Source organism: Gopherus flavomarginatus, chromosome 3 (assembly GCF_025201925.1).
Source record: "Gopherus flavomarginatus isolate rGopFla2 chromosome 3, rGopFla2.mat.asm, whole genome shotgun sequence".
NCBI classification, from domain to species: Eukaryota; Metazoa; Chordata; order Testudines; family Testudinidae; genus Gopherus; species Gopherus flavomarginatus.
The window spans coordinates 65,665,606-65,681,760 of record NC_066619.1 but is presented as its reverse complement, the minus strand read 5'-3'; the positions used below and the strand labels follow the sequence as shown (position 1 = coordinate 65,681,760).

The following is a 16,155-nucleotide window of genomic DNA, read 5'->3' as shown; positions in this document are numbered from 1 at the left end:
AAAAACAAGATGAAAAACATCAGTTTAAGTTAAATTTACATTTGATAAAACCCTTAAACTGCAATTTTGTTTGCAGGTGTGTGCCAGATAAACAGCGTTCATTTGCTCTGGGAGTGCAGTCAGTATTTCTACGATTAGTAGGTAGGACATTTATTATCTTTTGCTTAAATACCTGTCCCAGCATAAAATGTCTAATTGGAAGACTTCCTTTTCAAATACCCAGACCAACTAATTTTAAAGAAAATGTGTATGAATGAATTTGCTGCAGTCTCTCTGTCTGAAAGATTAGGCCAAACTCAATCTCGAAATAGCTTAGAATTCATCATAGGAATTCAAATATGGTACTTTACTTATTTTTTAGCATTAATGCTGTCTTCTCTATAAATAGTTGTGCAAAGAGGCTAAATGGGTATGCCAAAGGAAACAAATCCCAACTGCAGAAGAATAATATTTAAACTTGCATCCTCTTAACAAAAGCAACCCCCCCCTCCCAAAAAAAATGCAACTCCATTCTTTGAAAAATTTCAGAACTTTTAAGACTCCGCCAATCAAAAATTCTGTGGTTCTGTAACACTTCACTTGATGATATTGAGTTCCTTTAGCCACGTTTTTATTATATAATTTAACTCTGATGAAAATGACAGTACTTTAGATATTGCAAGTAAAATGGTAAAGAATATATGAAACCTGCTGCAGTGTTTTGTGTCCTTACTTTTAATGGGTACATATGTACATTTTAGAAGTCTGGCAGACAGATAATCTGCATAATTTAGTCATTCATTTCCAAACCCCTTTTAAATGGTTTGTGCTAACTTTCTATTTTCTTTATTAAATTATTTTTGGGGGTAATTGATGTGGATGCAGAAATAGTGAGACACGCATGCCAGAGTATGGTTAAATGTGAAGGACGCAACATTTAAAAACTATTACACAGCAAAGAACTTCTCCAAGTACGAGCAAGGCCATTCCAGTATGGAAGTTAACTAATGGTCTCAAGTTCTACAAACCTGAGGGTGGGTATGAGCGCATTGCTTCCCTACACTCTAGGCTTGCATGGGGACCCTGGCAGGAAGCTAATGTCCCAACACATTTACCTCATCCACACTGGAGGTAGGAGAGATAACATGAGGGGAGCCCTACCCTGCACAAGACATGGAGCCATAGTCTCTTACCATGCGATGTTATACTCAGGGCCTGTTGTAATAATTGAGCCTACAAATTTACCTTAATTATAAGTTCAACTTTAAAAAGTAAGTGAAAGTTCATAAAGTGTTGCAACCTTTCAAATTAATGTTGATGGGAAAAGTTGCAAAAGGGAGATGGAAAAAATAAATTAGGGCAAACAAAAAGACCTAGTAATAGAATTCAAGGACTGTGTTAAAATCATGCCGAGTAAACAAGACAATGTGGGACTGGGAATTAATGAACCAAAAATTGGAAACTAGTTCTAATTGATGGATAAAATAATGAGGGACTGGACTATTCCACCCACCGCTCCTTTTTGGAGTCCTTAAAAAAAAAAGAGAGAGCGAAATTCTAGAGAGAAAAACTGGCTACCCGAGCAAGCTTCATCATCAGGCTACCACTCCCAATGTCTCCTAGGATCCAGGGCCTTCATCATTCTGGTCCCAAGAGATGTTCTGACCAGACTAGCCCCTTCCAAAACACCCCCCAGATAACATCACTACTGCTACCAGCTCTAGTTAAATGCTAAATAGTACCTAGAATAAGACAAAATAAGAATTTAACAGCCGAAACAGTTCCAGCCTATATCAGCTAACTTTTCTTTCCCCCCCATCCTCCCAAAAAGACAGTTATTATTATCTCTAATACCATCTAATAGACTTACTAGCCAAGGAAGTTTCCCCCCCCCCGAAAAAATCTGTGCCTCTCTGAGAATAGGGGAGTGAAAAGATGTGGTAGAACTGAGATGGCTGGTAAAAATAGCCCCAAGGAATTGAGAGCTTTTCCCTCCTTGGCCGACAGATAACTCTTTACTGAGCTGCATTTCTTAAGATCAGTACACCAGGTTGTTTGGAACTGGAGTGACAGTACATGTGTGACACAGTGTTCAGTTATATATTGTACTGTTTGTCATCACTTAGGAAAATCTATTCTAAAATCCCTGTCCACGTCTATCATGTGTAAGGGGATAGCTTATGTTTCTACATGAGCACTGTCAGGATTTATTATATAATTTAAATACTAATTTACATAATGACTGAAATACCTGAAAGGGCTTAAAAATTGTACATATTGGATCCTTAACGTATAGCCACCTCTTGGGTGGGAGGTGGCAACAAATGAGCACACAATACTGCAATGGGAAAGAGAGTAAATATTGATCCAGGACACTAGGGCAAACTCCTGTTCCTATAAAAAGTACTGTAGTATCTTTAGTGTTCTCACGGAGCAGATGGTACCTTAGTATTTAAGGTGTTCTTTGCAAGAATGTACAGCAAGTTGCATGGTCCTCTATCTCAGAAGGACAAAGGGCTAAAATAAGATGATGAGATTTGAATGTCTGGTTCTATAATCTAGCTACACAAAACTTGATTCTTCAATCACCAACCTGGACTCTCACTCTATGAATTCTGTTGATTCAGTTAAGACTCTTTCAATTATCTTTGTACACTTGTATCTCTTCTAGGCACTATTCCTGGACCAATTTTGTTTGGTGTGGCAATAGACAGTAGTTGTACTCTGTGGGATATTAATAAATGTGACATTAAAGGAGCCTGCTGGGTCTACGACAACTCAAAAATGGCCTACATGCTGATTGGTATAAGTAAGTGACTGCATATTTGATATGTACATAACACAAATTAGTGTTAAAATCTTTAATAGCAAAAGGCATAGCTATTTTGAATTTCACTGCCAGGTGACAATTGAGGAGTAAGAAAATAGCCTAATAAGACTATGTAATAAGTTTACATAGTACTCAGCACTTTGCAAAGAGATAAGACAAGTTTCCTCTTCTGAAGGAACTACTATTTACATAAGACATGACAGTCAAAAACCAGGCAAGACAAAGGTCCACAGTTTGGTAGAAAGTTTGTGGGGACTCTTGACAATTGAAAGAAACAAGGAGGGATTGTTTGAAGAGTTAGGTCTTTAAAGATAACCTAAAATGTTTTTTTTCTTAGGTGGCTTGTGCCCTTTATAGCTTCCTTATAGATGAACAAGAGCCTGAAATATAGTGGGATTTGTGTGGTTGCCCTCCACCGTCCCCCCAGTTTTTTGAGGCAGGAGGGGAGTTCCTCTTGCTGACTTCCCTAGTTTGGCTGGAAGATTTTTAGAGGTCTCACATAAATATTGGCATTTTCTCACCCTGTAGTTATAATTAAACTTTTAACAAATACATATTTTCTCCCCAGTGTTAGTTTAACATTACAGTTGAATGAGAGTTCCAAAGAAGAACAAAAATAGACCTTCAAAGATTCTGACTAAAAATAACTTCCCCTCTCAATTAATAAGTTTTTCATCTGATATTTTTAAAGGTACTCAGGTACCTTTTGACTTCAAAGATAGACGCAGGTGACCATCTCCTTTGGCAATGAGGCTACCTATTAAGGTGTTTAAGTTTAGCTACCAATGTTTGAAAATTAAACAACCAACCAACCCCCCAAACAAACAAAAAACAAACAAACCCTCCCCACCAGCTTTAACAAGTACCTTTTAAGCATTATCTTTTTAAGCTGTTGATTTTATTTAGGAAGTTTATCAAGTTTACAAATCCATGCCATATAAATAACAGAAACAAAACAATAATTACAACAGCTAGCTCTTGTCTTTATAATGTCTATTTAAACATCAGATCTTTCTATTTAACAAGGTATTACCATCATTATGACATTTAGATCAGGCATATCTATCAAGTTTTAAGTAAAAAAAAAGGATATGTGGTTTTTTTGGGGCAGGTGAATACACTTTGAATATTGAATAAAAAATAATGAAATATCTAAGTATCTGTCAGTTCTCTGCTATTTTTCTGGGTGTATGACTAGTGTGTTAATGTATGTGTTTCTGTGACTTCCACCTCCCATTTTTTTAAGCCATTCCTCTATGGTTCGGCTGTTTTTCTTTTCCAATAAGATGCTACCAATAGCCAACCAGCTACCAACAGATGACAGAATAATTTTTCATGTCTTCTAGTGTGACCATTCCCACAGATCATTTGGCATTAAATATCCAACGTTTGATATTTGATTACGGATTGTATCCCAGGACTCTCTAATGAATGGACATGCCCACCATAGATGCATAAAATCTCTTTCGCCACAATTTCTTAGACATTTATCCCTATTCAGTCTATCTATATTTTTTAACCTGACTGGTGTGAGGTACCATTGAAATAGTATCTTAAAGACAATTTTTTTATTGTGCTACAAACTGAGGTTGCTGGTCCTCTTTTCCAGATCAAACCTCATTCCTTTGGGATAATTTCCCTATCCAGGTGCTTTTTTCCAATGTGTCATATATGGACTTTTTTTGTTAGAAAAGTTGTCTACAAAGATTAATATAAATTAATTTTTGTTTTTTCCCTAATTGATCAGTTGCCATTGCTTCTAAAGTTAGCTTTATGTATAAAACAGGTTTTCTAAAAAGTGGAGAAACATAAAGCCTGACTTGACAGTAATGGTACTGGGAAGAGTGAGCCAGTTTAAGTTAGTTTTGATCTCTAAACAAGTTAGAAAGTTTCTCTGCTGAATAGCTGGCCAATTTTGTGTGACCCATAGCTCTCCTAATATTTGAAGCTCTCCGCTTCATGATTTGGACTGAGATCTGGATTACATTGTACATCAGGAGGAGTGAGGAAAGAAAAAGAGCATAGACTCAATAGTTTTCCCTTTGCACATCACCTTTAAGGAGGGAATTGAGGAAGGATATAGAGGACATTTGATGAATGAGGACATGAAGGTAAGGATTGGAAAGCACGGTGAGCAGGAAGTCAAAAGAACTGTGAAGAGTGTACTTGAGAGGAGGATGTGTATTCAGGAAGATTATTCAGAACATCTTAAGTGAGGATGAAGAGTTTCAGCACAGTGCAGCAGGTGACAGGAAGCCAATGAATGAATATAATCTGGGGCACTGTAGGTAAAGCAAGAAGAGAAGATTATTTTATTGTTTTGAACAGCCTGGAGTGGAGGAGAAGAACAAAATTCTAATGAGTATTATAGTTCTCACAGCAAGTAAGAACCAGAGGGCAGATGTGGGACCTGATCCAAAGCTCCTGGAAGTCAATGGAAAGACTCCTGTTGTTTTTAGGGAACTTTTGATTAGCTTTATGGATAAGCATGCTTTCTGCCATTAATGGGTACCACAGTATGGAGCTATAGTATTGAACCAAGTTTACACTAAGACTTTCAACTTAGAAGTAAATATTTTTAGTTCATTGCTTTATACCTTTGTGGCACTCTTACGAACTATGGGGTCACATATTTATAGCTTCTGTGGGCCAAACTCATTGCACTCATCAAGAGATCGTTACGTCCCTGCATTTCCCCTTACGTTCCTCTGTGTCAGCGGCTTTTTATCCCACTCACCCCCCATTATTATTTGTTTGGGAAATAAGTCATTCAAGTGTCAACATGTTAAATTCTATTGGGAGGATGAACTGTGATGAGACAGGTATTATTATAGGAATTAATGGGTGCTGTGGACAAGGTGTTTGATCTGTAGACAGTTGCAGAGGTGTTTGAAGCTGGGGCTGTGCTAAAGAGATGATAGGGTCTCCATATGTCCCCCCATTTTCTCCCTTTTGGTTCTCTGATTTACCCCCCAAATCAATAATTTTGTCATAGATGTCTAGATAATTTTGAAATTGATCAAATGGGATGTTTAAAAGTTATGGCATGACAGACAGAGAGATGCCATCAAGTTGAATGTAAGGCTTTCACAAGCTCTGTCAATTAACTAACTATATGTATTGACAGTTGATCTTCAACAATAAACAAGTTCACTTTTCTTCATATAAAGGTGCAGCTTGTAAAGTCATCACTATTCTTTTTATTGGCACTGCATTCTGCTTATATAAACCGCCACCAGACAATTCTGCAACTTTGCAAAAGGATGCTGAAATGGCGTCTGCTGTTCACATGTAAAACTGCTATGAGAAAACCAGGAACTTTAAAAGAAACCAAGAAGAATATACACAGCTACTGAAAGATAAGCTGTGTGACAGCTTTAAGTGCAGCGTTATACGAGCATGATTTAGTTCTTAAACAGCTTAAAATGATTTTAAATATTTGTGGATATTTTGTGTAACATTAATTCAAAGTCAGGAAATTTTATATTTCACCAATGTACCTTTAAATATCACAGGAAAGAAATTGGGTTATTAACACTTTTATTTTTAACTTTCTGTGTACTCAATCAAAAATACTGTAAATATAGGAAATGTCTTATAATTCATTGAGTTAAGCAAATTGCAATATTATCAGTAGAACACAAGAAAGATGACATAAAAGCTGAACTGGAATACCAAAAAAAAGCATGAATAAACATGAATAATTGTTCCTGCCTATAAAGACAACATTACACCCTAAGAAGGCAGACTTTAGGACAACAAAATAGTAAATGGGTGTATTAAAGGGAGCTGTAAATGTTTACTTTAAACTGGCAGGAATAACATGTATCAATGTTTTGGGCTACTAAATAACTTTTAAGATTTGATTGATGTAAATTTATTTATACCATAGTTTCTTGAGTAGGAAGAAATAGAAAAAAACATGCACTTCTGTTTTCTCTATCTATTTTGAACAAGGTAGGTTAAAAGTTTAAATTGTGATAACTTTTTGTAATCTTAAATATATTTGTAGGAAAAAAAGTAAAGAGTAGTTTTCTTTATAGGAAAATTAAACTTATAAATAATAAATATTTGTTCAACTGAGTGGCTTAGCATTTGAATTCGGACAATATCCAAAAGGATGGTGTCAAATATTCTTGTTATATTTTTTTTAGAAAGCTTCATTTCTCATGATATACACTCTGGAAATTTTGAAAATAAAATCTGTTTTCTTAAAATGTTTTACGTGTTAGATGTGTGCCAGCTCATTATTTTGAGGTTACTCCTAAGTACTTCTGCACAAATTATTTTCTAAAAAAGGGATTTAATTCTGTTTGCTGAATACAAATGCACAATGAAAGACTATGCAAACACGTTGATAGAAAAAAGTACATCCAGCTGGGACCTTGCAACCTTGAGTAAACCTTTAAAATAATAGGGTATGTATCTGTAGAAAACTTAAAATAAGGTGTACATGTCTTAGTAAACACAATTTTTTAGCATTAAACATTTTATTACATGAAAATCTATTCACTTTAAATAGCTATGGTGAAATAAATCTATTTTTAAATCTGGTATATAATGCTGTCTTTGTTTTTAATGCATATGAGATGTTATTTGTTTTGTGGGTTGGCTTCAAAGTTTCTGCTTAACTTTAAGGTACCAATAATGAATTACATCTTCATCTTCTACCTAACCCATTTGTGTCTATGTGCATTCTGTGTCTTGGTACTATGATGGGTACACTGACTGAGCCTTTGGGATTCAGAAGAGGAACACTTTTGTGTCAACAGCCCCTATCACCCTGTGCTGGATCCTGGGGAAAGAAACCCACTTACCGTTTCTTATAGGCCTTTATCGAAGACCACTACTAGTCAGTAAACAAGAGGGTTTGTTTGGCAGATGGTTCCTATTAACCTACCACTGAGTAACCACATTAACTGGGACTAGCCAAGCATCCACAGCTAAGGACTGTAGCTCAGATAACTGGAAATCATAATTCTCTGCTTTGGACTACCTCTTCCTTCTAACTGCAGCTCTTAAAGACACAGAAACAGAGTCTGGAATCTAAGAGAGAGGGTCTCATGGTGGAGCTTCTGTTTTTTTTGGACTATTCTGTTAACATAAAATAAACACAGCAACCAGGATTGGGGAAGATACACTTCACACCATTTATTGGCCACAAGCATCCAATGTCTTCGTTGGGGGATGAGAGAGTGTTTTTGGTCTAATACTTGCCCACAGGATAATGTTTACATAACTTTTTGATTTGCATAATTATCAGTGTGATCACATATGGTCCCTATGTTCCCATGCGCATAATGTATGAAGGAACAAAACTAATTCTGAACAGAAAAGGGAGAGGAAGGGTTGTGCTTGTGGTTAAGGCATTGGACTGGGACTCAAGTTCAATACCCACTCTGCTATGGACTGCCTGTGTGACCTTGGGCAAGTCACTGAATTTCTGTGTTTTCCAATCAGTAAAATAGAGATAATGCTACCTCTCTCCTTCCTGTTTGTCCTGTTTATTTAAGCCGTGAGCTCTTTGGGGGCATGAACTGATTCTTACTAGGGATGTGCATAATGCTTAGCATAATTAGGGACATGGCAATTCAAGGAATTAACAATAACTAAAGGACGAAAATGCAGGTGGCTGGACTAGATAACTTAATCAAGGTCCCTTCCAGTTCTACATTTCTATGATTCTATGAGGCATATAGGAGAAAGTGGATTGCACCTTATGTTCCCCTTCTGAAGGAGCTACCTGCAGCTTCAGTTGCCATTGGGATGAGGTGCCCAGGAGGAGAAGGAAGGAGTTGTACTGCAGATGCACAAAGACTCTTTCCTCTCAAAGCTGTATAGCTTGTTGAATATGTCATCATAAGTTGCAGTAAGTTCCCAGTACATCATGTGATCGACCAGAGGCAGTGCATATACACTACAGAGGACGAATGAGTAGTGCCTGAAGTAGCATGGAGACTCAAACTCCATGAGATCCCCTGGGTTTAGCTGTGCTTTCCCCTTTGATCTTGGCTTTCCTGGCCAGGCCCTCTTTATACTGATCCACTTACATAGTTACAGCTCCACACTTCTCGAGGTGACTGTAAAGTTAGCACTCAAATGTTAAGACCTCCTTTTCTGTGTGTTTTTGTGTGTGTGTGTGTGTGTGGGGGGGAGAATGATCCATTGTTTGAGCAGAGTCATTCTTTTATGTCTTGCTGTAACTCCCATCTACCCTTTCCCCATTTTTCCCACTATGATTTTATGTGTTGTATCTAAACATAGATTGTAAACTCTTTGGATTACCCTATGTCTTGCTATCTGTGCTACAAGTCACCTAGCATACATTTTAGATGAATTGAACATGAAATTTCAATTTTAACACATCACAGATCTTACTAAGTGTCCCCTCCTGGTAACTCACTAGGATTGCTATGAAGGGAACACAAATCTCTGTTCTCTGGCCCCCAAGGTGTTTCAAGCTCCTGGTGCCTGAACAGAGTCCAAGCACTGCCCTAATCTCAGGGATCCTCGGCACATTCTCATGGCACAGACCTTTTTTCTGGCACCCCCAGCCTCCGAGTGTTGGAGCCTGCTGTCAAACTGCATAGCCCCACTGGGCGCAGTGCTTACCCTTCAGATTCCCCAGTACACAGACACAGCCCTCTCCCAGAACACTATCCCAAAAGTGTGAGACTTCTGGCTTATAGTTTAACTCCCTGGAGCATGCAATAATTCTGAAGCAATCAACACCTATGCACTTTTCCCATCTTTTGTATTTAATCATGTAAAGCACAGGAAATAAAAAATTACATAAAGCTATATAAAACATCCTAAGTATAAAGTTCCTTCACTGGGGAGTCCTTGGGGGAACCCTCTGTATTCTACCAACCAGGCAGGCAGAGTCCTCCACCCCCTTTCCTTCCTTGCTACTGCAGCAACCTCCCTCATCATAATCTGGTGCAAAAGACTCTTCCTCAGTCCCTATGAGTCCCTATATAGAGTCTGCTGGGATCACCTGCTTCATTTCTTCTGCTCTAGGTAACTTTCCATTACTCCTCTCCCCACCTTCAGACAAGAGGAGGAAGTGTCTTCTCCCATCTAGAGTGAACCTATTGTCCCCAGGTGTTATACTTTGAATAGAGAGAGGATCAGTAAGTGCTGTTCACTCATCCTTGTCAATGGCCTGGCAGAGACATGACACAGCCCTGCAAATGCATGGTGGATCTATATACATATATGCTTTCCATGACAGTAATTTCATGATTCAATTTAATCACATAATCCACAATTTTGAAGTGTTACAACCAGAACTTCCTAATCATACTATATGTCATACAGCAATTGACACACTTGTGTGGCTTGTAAAAGCTGCTTGAGGTATAATGCTTTTTGTTAAACTGCTTTGATCCCTGAGAAAGGTGAAATCTGCCAAAAACTATTTTTTTTTGATATCTGGAACTCTCAAAGGCCCTTAATTTTTGATATATCGGTTTTTGACATAAGATTGATTAATAAAATAAAAAGCTATACTATCTTATATATTTTTATGTAGTTTTGTTTTTAGGGGCTCTCAAAAATTATCCAAAATTTACTTAAAAAATCTATGGTTATAATTTCTCCAAGCTGATATCTTAAAATTCTGCACAGACCATCTGAAATTGTTCTTGATGCATATAGTATTTTCTAGTGAAATAAGCACTGTCTTGTTTTTCCTTTCCCTAAAGCAGAAAATAAATTTGTACTTCACAGTGTACAATTCTGCACTCTTAGCCCAAGAAAAACCTAATTACAATCAGTGGAGATTTTACCTGTTATGGCTCCTTATCACATAAAAAAACCCTTTCAGTTTTGCAAAAGCCAATCTAAACTGTTTTGTACAGTAGATAGAACTTAATCTATTGCAGAAATGCAAGTTGGTACCTGCTGAAATTACTTAATATCATTTTGGACACCAGCTGGATATTTTTTAAAATATTGTTCCATTTTTATGGTGTTTGTTTGGCATCCAAAGTTACACTTGAAAGGACAGTAAAACTGGAAAATAAACTTGGAAGTACTTGTAAAGTCTCTTGTTCAATTTGTGGGATAGGGCACCACCATCAGGAATTTTAAATGGTTGTGATACCTACAGAATGGGAAAAACTTCTTACATTTTAATTATTTGCGGAAAAAAATCAAACAGAAAAAACCCACACAAAACAAAGTTCTGTAGCATTTTACTTTGGAAAGTGGTCTTCTGACTCAGACCTGTGAATACACACAGATAGAAATTTAGCTGTGTTGGCTCTTCAGAGCTAATGGAAATGCTAGCCACTCCTGCTTCAGTTGCAGTAAACAGTCATGCACTTGGTTGAATTCCCAGAGGGATTTTGGGCAGCATAGGCTTGGGGTGTTTGAGAGGTATTGAGTGTTCACAGAAGGATATTGATAAATTGGAGAGGTTTCAGAGAAGACACACACGAATGATTAAAGGATTAGAAAATTTGCCTTATGTTGAATAGATTGAGCTCCTTGAGTGTATCTTAACAAAGAGAAGATTAAGGGGTGACTTGATTACAGTCTAAATATCTACACGAGGAACAAATATTTAGTAATGGGCTCTTCAGTCTAGTAGAGAAAAGGTACAACAATCTAATGGCTGAACATTCAAACTAGACAAATTCAGACTGGAAATAAGGCATACATTTTTAATAGTGAGTAATTAACCTTTAGAACAATTTACCAAGCGTTATGGTGGAGTCGCCATCACTAGCCATTTTTAAATCAAGCTTGGACATTTTCCTAAAAGGTATGTCCTAGGAATAGTTTGGGGGAAGTTCTGTGGCTGTTATACAGAAGGTCGCACAAGATGATCACAGTGGTCCCTTCTGACCTTGGATCAGAATAGAGACTCTTTCAGCAGTTTTAACTTCATGAGTTTATACAGGTCAAAAACCTGGGCAGGATCAGCCCCTTCAGCATTGATGTGGATGCTAAAATTCCATAATTAGTGACTGACAAAGCGTTAGTAAGGAAGCAAATTGTGACAGGGTGTACAAACCCCGCACCAGTGAAAAAGGAGTAAAACAGCAGTTTTGAGCTCAAGTAGACCCACGCTGCCACACCTGTGAGGTTTGTCAGTCTTGGAAGAAGAGATTTAAAAAGGAGAAGGCAAGATTAGAGGGGCCCAGATGCTTGGGGCTGGGGTAGATGGAGGATTTTTTGATCCCAAGTAAAATCATTCTGGAAGAAGATGAGTCTATTAGAGTGGGAGAATGGATACAAAACAGGAAAAGAAAAGAGTAGAAGCACAATCAGCAAAAAAGCAAAGCTGAGAAAGAAAATAAACCAAAATATTATAATTGTAAGCCACAGAAATAAGATTAGGCAACATTAACCCTGTGAAAAGTGGCTAACTGCTTTAAAACAAGCATAGAGGTACTGTAAGAGCCAAAAGGCTGCAAGCTGAGGATCTTTTAGTTGAATGTCAAAATGAAGAGCAACCTGATAAAGTGCTAAAAACTAAAATGCTGGAGAAAGATAAAATAAGTTGCCAGCTATCAAAGGATTTGACTGAACTGAAGGGGTTACTATATGAAGTGCTCTTAGAATTGACCAATGATAGGATAATCAAAAGCATAGGAGAAGGTAAAGTGTTAGCAAGTAAGCTATTTAATTAGTAAATGAGAGAAAGCAAGCATTTAACAGCACTGCTAATTACAATTAAGGAAGGGACTCTACCTGAGAAAGTAACACTAGGGTTTCAGATATTCAAAACCAAGCCATATATCCTCCTCCCCTCAGGTGTAAAGTGCCAACACTATGAGCACATAGCAACTGTTTATAAAGAGAAAACAAGATGTTGTAAATGTTGGGGAGAGGATTCCTATGAAAATTGTATTGAAGAGACAAAGGTCAAATGTATTCACTACAGTGGTAATCTCAGTCTGGCACAGGGAGGATGTGTTTGTCAAGACAAGCTAAAGAGATACAAAAGACTGAAATTGTTAACGTATCTTACGTGGAAGCTGTAAGGAGACTCACGCATCAGGTGGAGAAGGAAGAGAATCATCACAGGAAAAGGGGAACAGTGGACACAGCCTCATTCTATATGAACTATGATAAACACTGGGAGGAATAGGTGATGATAAAATGAAAGAAGTAATGAAGAAAGTTTTAATGCATTTATTATAGAAGTGGTAAATTGTACAGAACAAATGGAAAAATCAGAAAATTAAAATTTACAGTGGAAAATACTTGTTAGCAATTTGTCAATGGACTGTATTCATGCAATTTTGAATGAGGTTAACGTTGAAATATGACTAGTATGGAGAACACAATCTTTTGTTGGAATGCTCAGAGTTTGATAGCACATAGACAAAAACTAAAAGAAGATATCCTGGAAATGAAAACTAAACCAGATATCATGTATATTCAGGAAACATCACTGGTTGAAAAGCCTGTCTTTAAAATTCCAAGGTTTGTGTCCTTTAGGAAAGTCTAAAAACTAGGAAGAGAAGAAGTCATTTTTACTTTCACAAGGAAAAAATTAGAAACCAAAGAAGTAGCAAATGAAGAAGTAAGCCTAGAATATAATGCTGTTGAGATCCCAATGCAGAAAAGAAATATTTCTTGAAAGGATTTATATCATAACCTGCGTGGGGAATTAAAAAGTTCAGAGCTACAAGAAATAGTGAAGAATGCTAAAAACGTATTATATGCAGTAACCTAAATAGTCATAAATTGTGGGGAAGGAAGATAACTGATAAAAATGGCACATGCTATGAAAATCAATCAATCAGTCAATCTAGTGATTTTAAACCATGGCACCCCAACTAGCTTTAATGCAGGAAATAGTAGTTTTTCTGGCTTAGACCTGGGAATTATGACAGCAGATATTGTAAGTAAACACAACTGGGAAATATGTAAAGAAGGAATGAAGAATGATCATTTTCCTATACTTCTTACTTTTCAAGGGCCAGGTAAAGTTGAAGGTAATGGAAAATTGCCTACTGTGACGGGTTTACAGACTCCACGGTAAGGTAAGAGAAGTGGTGAAACACTATTGGGACAAGAAAACCCACACCCCTTAGCAGCTACTGGGCATGCACCCCATGGAGCATCTACTTAAAAGTGAGCTCTGGTAGGAGAGACTAGCTGGAAGAAGGCAGTCAGGCTTCAGTTGCTGAGGCAGAGCACTCTACAGGGGAAAGACTGGGACTGTGAGTAAAGCCTGGCTGGAATCCCTCTGACTAAAGAGGGACAAGTGAACTCTGAGGGTGAGCTGGGAAGCTTCCCGACACTCCTGGCTGAAGCCCTGACACTATTGAGATGCCCCTCATTTTTCTCCCGTTAGGCCCTGGGACAGGACCTAGGGGAGAGTGAGACCCCAGATCTCCCTATCCATCCCCTTTTCTCCAGCCTCCTGAGAGATCCTCGGGGCCTAAGGGAGTGATAAACTGTGGCTTGGCTGCCAGGCCCCTGGACTGCTCAAAGAGCCACCTCAGGGTTTGCAGAGAGTCTTTGGCTATGGCCTGCCTGCCTGCCTCTGAGCTAAGCCTGCTACACCCACCTGTAATTTTAAGAAAGCTAAGTGGGAGCTATTTACAAGAAAATGGACTGAATTTGTGAATACTCATTGTGTGAGTGATGATAGAGAATTTCAGTGATAATATGATAAAGGGATTAATAGCAGCAGCTACTGTAGCTGTATCCTATGACTACTGAAGTACTTCAAAACTAAAAACTCACTTCCATGGTGGAATGAGGAGTGAAAAGTGGCAATCAAAGAAAGGAACCAAGCCTATAAAAGAGCAAAAAACATACAGTGAATACTGAATATCTAATGAAGTATAGAAGAAGAAAGAAGAATTTTAAAAAAATCAGAGTTGGAGGAAGTCCTGTCAGGGGTAAGATAGAGACATCAGAAATATTCAGGCACATTAAACAAACGAATGACATTCAGACAGAGTAGCCACATTTTAACATAGTTAGAAGTTTTGATAACAAGAAAGCAGAAGTTTCAGAGAAACTTTGAGGGGTGAACTGTAAAAATCGAAGTGCAGTTTTCCATCAGATTAAAAGACAATTAGTTGAAGAGGGTCATGATCTATTATGTAGTTGGGGTAAACATGAAGATACTGAACTGAATGAATGCTATTGTTATCAGCACGAATACTTTCCAAGGTAAAGTGAATATCTATAACAATATTTAAATATCTCAAAGTAGTTTGAAGATTCTTTTGGAATTATGTAACACGGGGGGAAGATGGGGGCGTCGGGGGGAGGAGGAGAAGGTGCATTACCAGTACAATAGAAACATGAAGTAGTAATTTCAATACCAAAACCAGGAAAATTATCCACAAAAGCGGATGCCTATAGACCAATAGATGTCCTGTCTGGGTAAAATTATGGAAATAATGATAAATGAAGGATTGGTTGCCTCCTTGGAAAACAATGAAATTATAGATAAGGTGCAGAGTGGTTCTAGGAGAGGAAGTTGCACCATTGATCACATTGTTAAATTAGAAACAAATACAAAAAAGTATGAGGCACACGGGTTTCATGACAGCTGGCTTTCTGGATATTGAAAAGGTGTAAGACATGGTATCAAGGGAAGGCTTATTGTACCAAGCAGGTGCACTAGGGATAAGGGGATGACTGTCTGACTGGATTAGGGAATTTTTGAGTAAAGGACCATGAAGATCAGAGTTGGGAAAGTTATGCTGACTATATACAATATTTAAAAGGGTACAGCACAGGGAGTTTTATCAGCCCAGCCTTATTTAATATTAAACACTCTCCCAAAACAAATAAGCACCAGGGTTGGTTGTCACTCTATTCATGTGAATGTACTCTGTGGTTTAGGTGCAGGACTATTGGGGTGGTGGAAAAGAGAATCAATAAAGCATACGAGAGATCTCTAACTGGGAAAATGCATGGGGTTTCAAGTTCTCCATTGCTAAAAACAAAGGATTGATATTTACAAAAAGGAAACTTACAAAGGAGGGTAAACTGTATCCACATGGAGAACAACTAGATACAACTAAAAGGCTAATTTCCCAGGGATAATATCTGATACTAAGTTACTTTGGAAAGCTCATATGAACTATGTTAAAAATAAATGTACAGGAAGGATTCACCTGCTTAAAAGTCTTCCTGGACTAATTGGATGGGAGCAGGGGGGAGAGAGAGAGAGAGAGAGAGAGCACCAAATGCTATACAGAGCCTTAATCAGACCAGCTGTTGACTATGACTGCCAAGCTTTTGAGTCAACATCAAAATCAGAACTTACACAATTAGATGTAATACAAGCCCAGGCCCTATGAAATGAGTGTGGTGCATTAATTACAACACCTAAATGTGCAACATATAGCTTCTAGTGA

The 16,155-nt window shown here is 37.7% G+C and overlaps 2 protein-coding genes across 2 annotated transcripts in view; one reads left to right on the top strand and one right to left on the bottom strand.

The window, feature by feature from the left end:
- Window positions 1-7,030, top strand: part of SLCO4C1 (solute carrier organic anion transporter family member 4C1) — a 102,522-nt gene extending 95,492 nt beyond the window's left edge. The window contains exons 11-13 of the mRNA XM_050945791.1: window positions 77-141; window positions 2,651-2,788; window positions 5,980-7,030. Of these exons, the coding sequence (XP_050801748.1) occupies window positions 77-141; window positions 2,651-2,788; window positions 5,980-6,104 (328 nt within the window). The 3' untranslated portion in view covers window positions 6,105-7,030. The remainder of the gene's footprint in view (window positions 1-76; window positions 142-2,650; window positions 2,789-5,979) is intronic.
- The window catches only part of PAM (peptidylglycine alpha-amidating monooxygenase), an 843,699-nt gene that overhangs the window by 466,293 nt on the left and 361,251 nt on the right, over window positions 1-16,155 (bottom strand). The gene's annotated exons all lie outside the window — the stretch shown is intronic.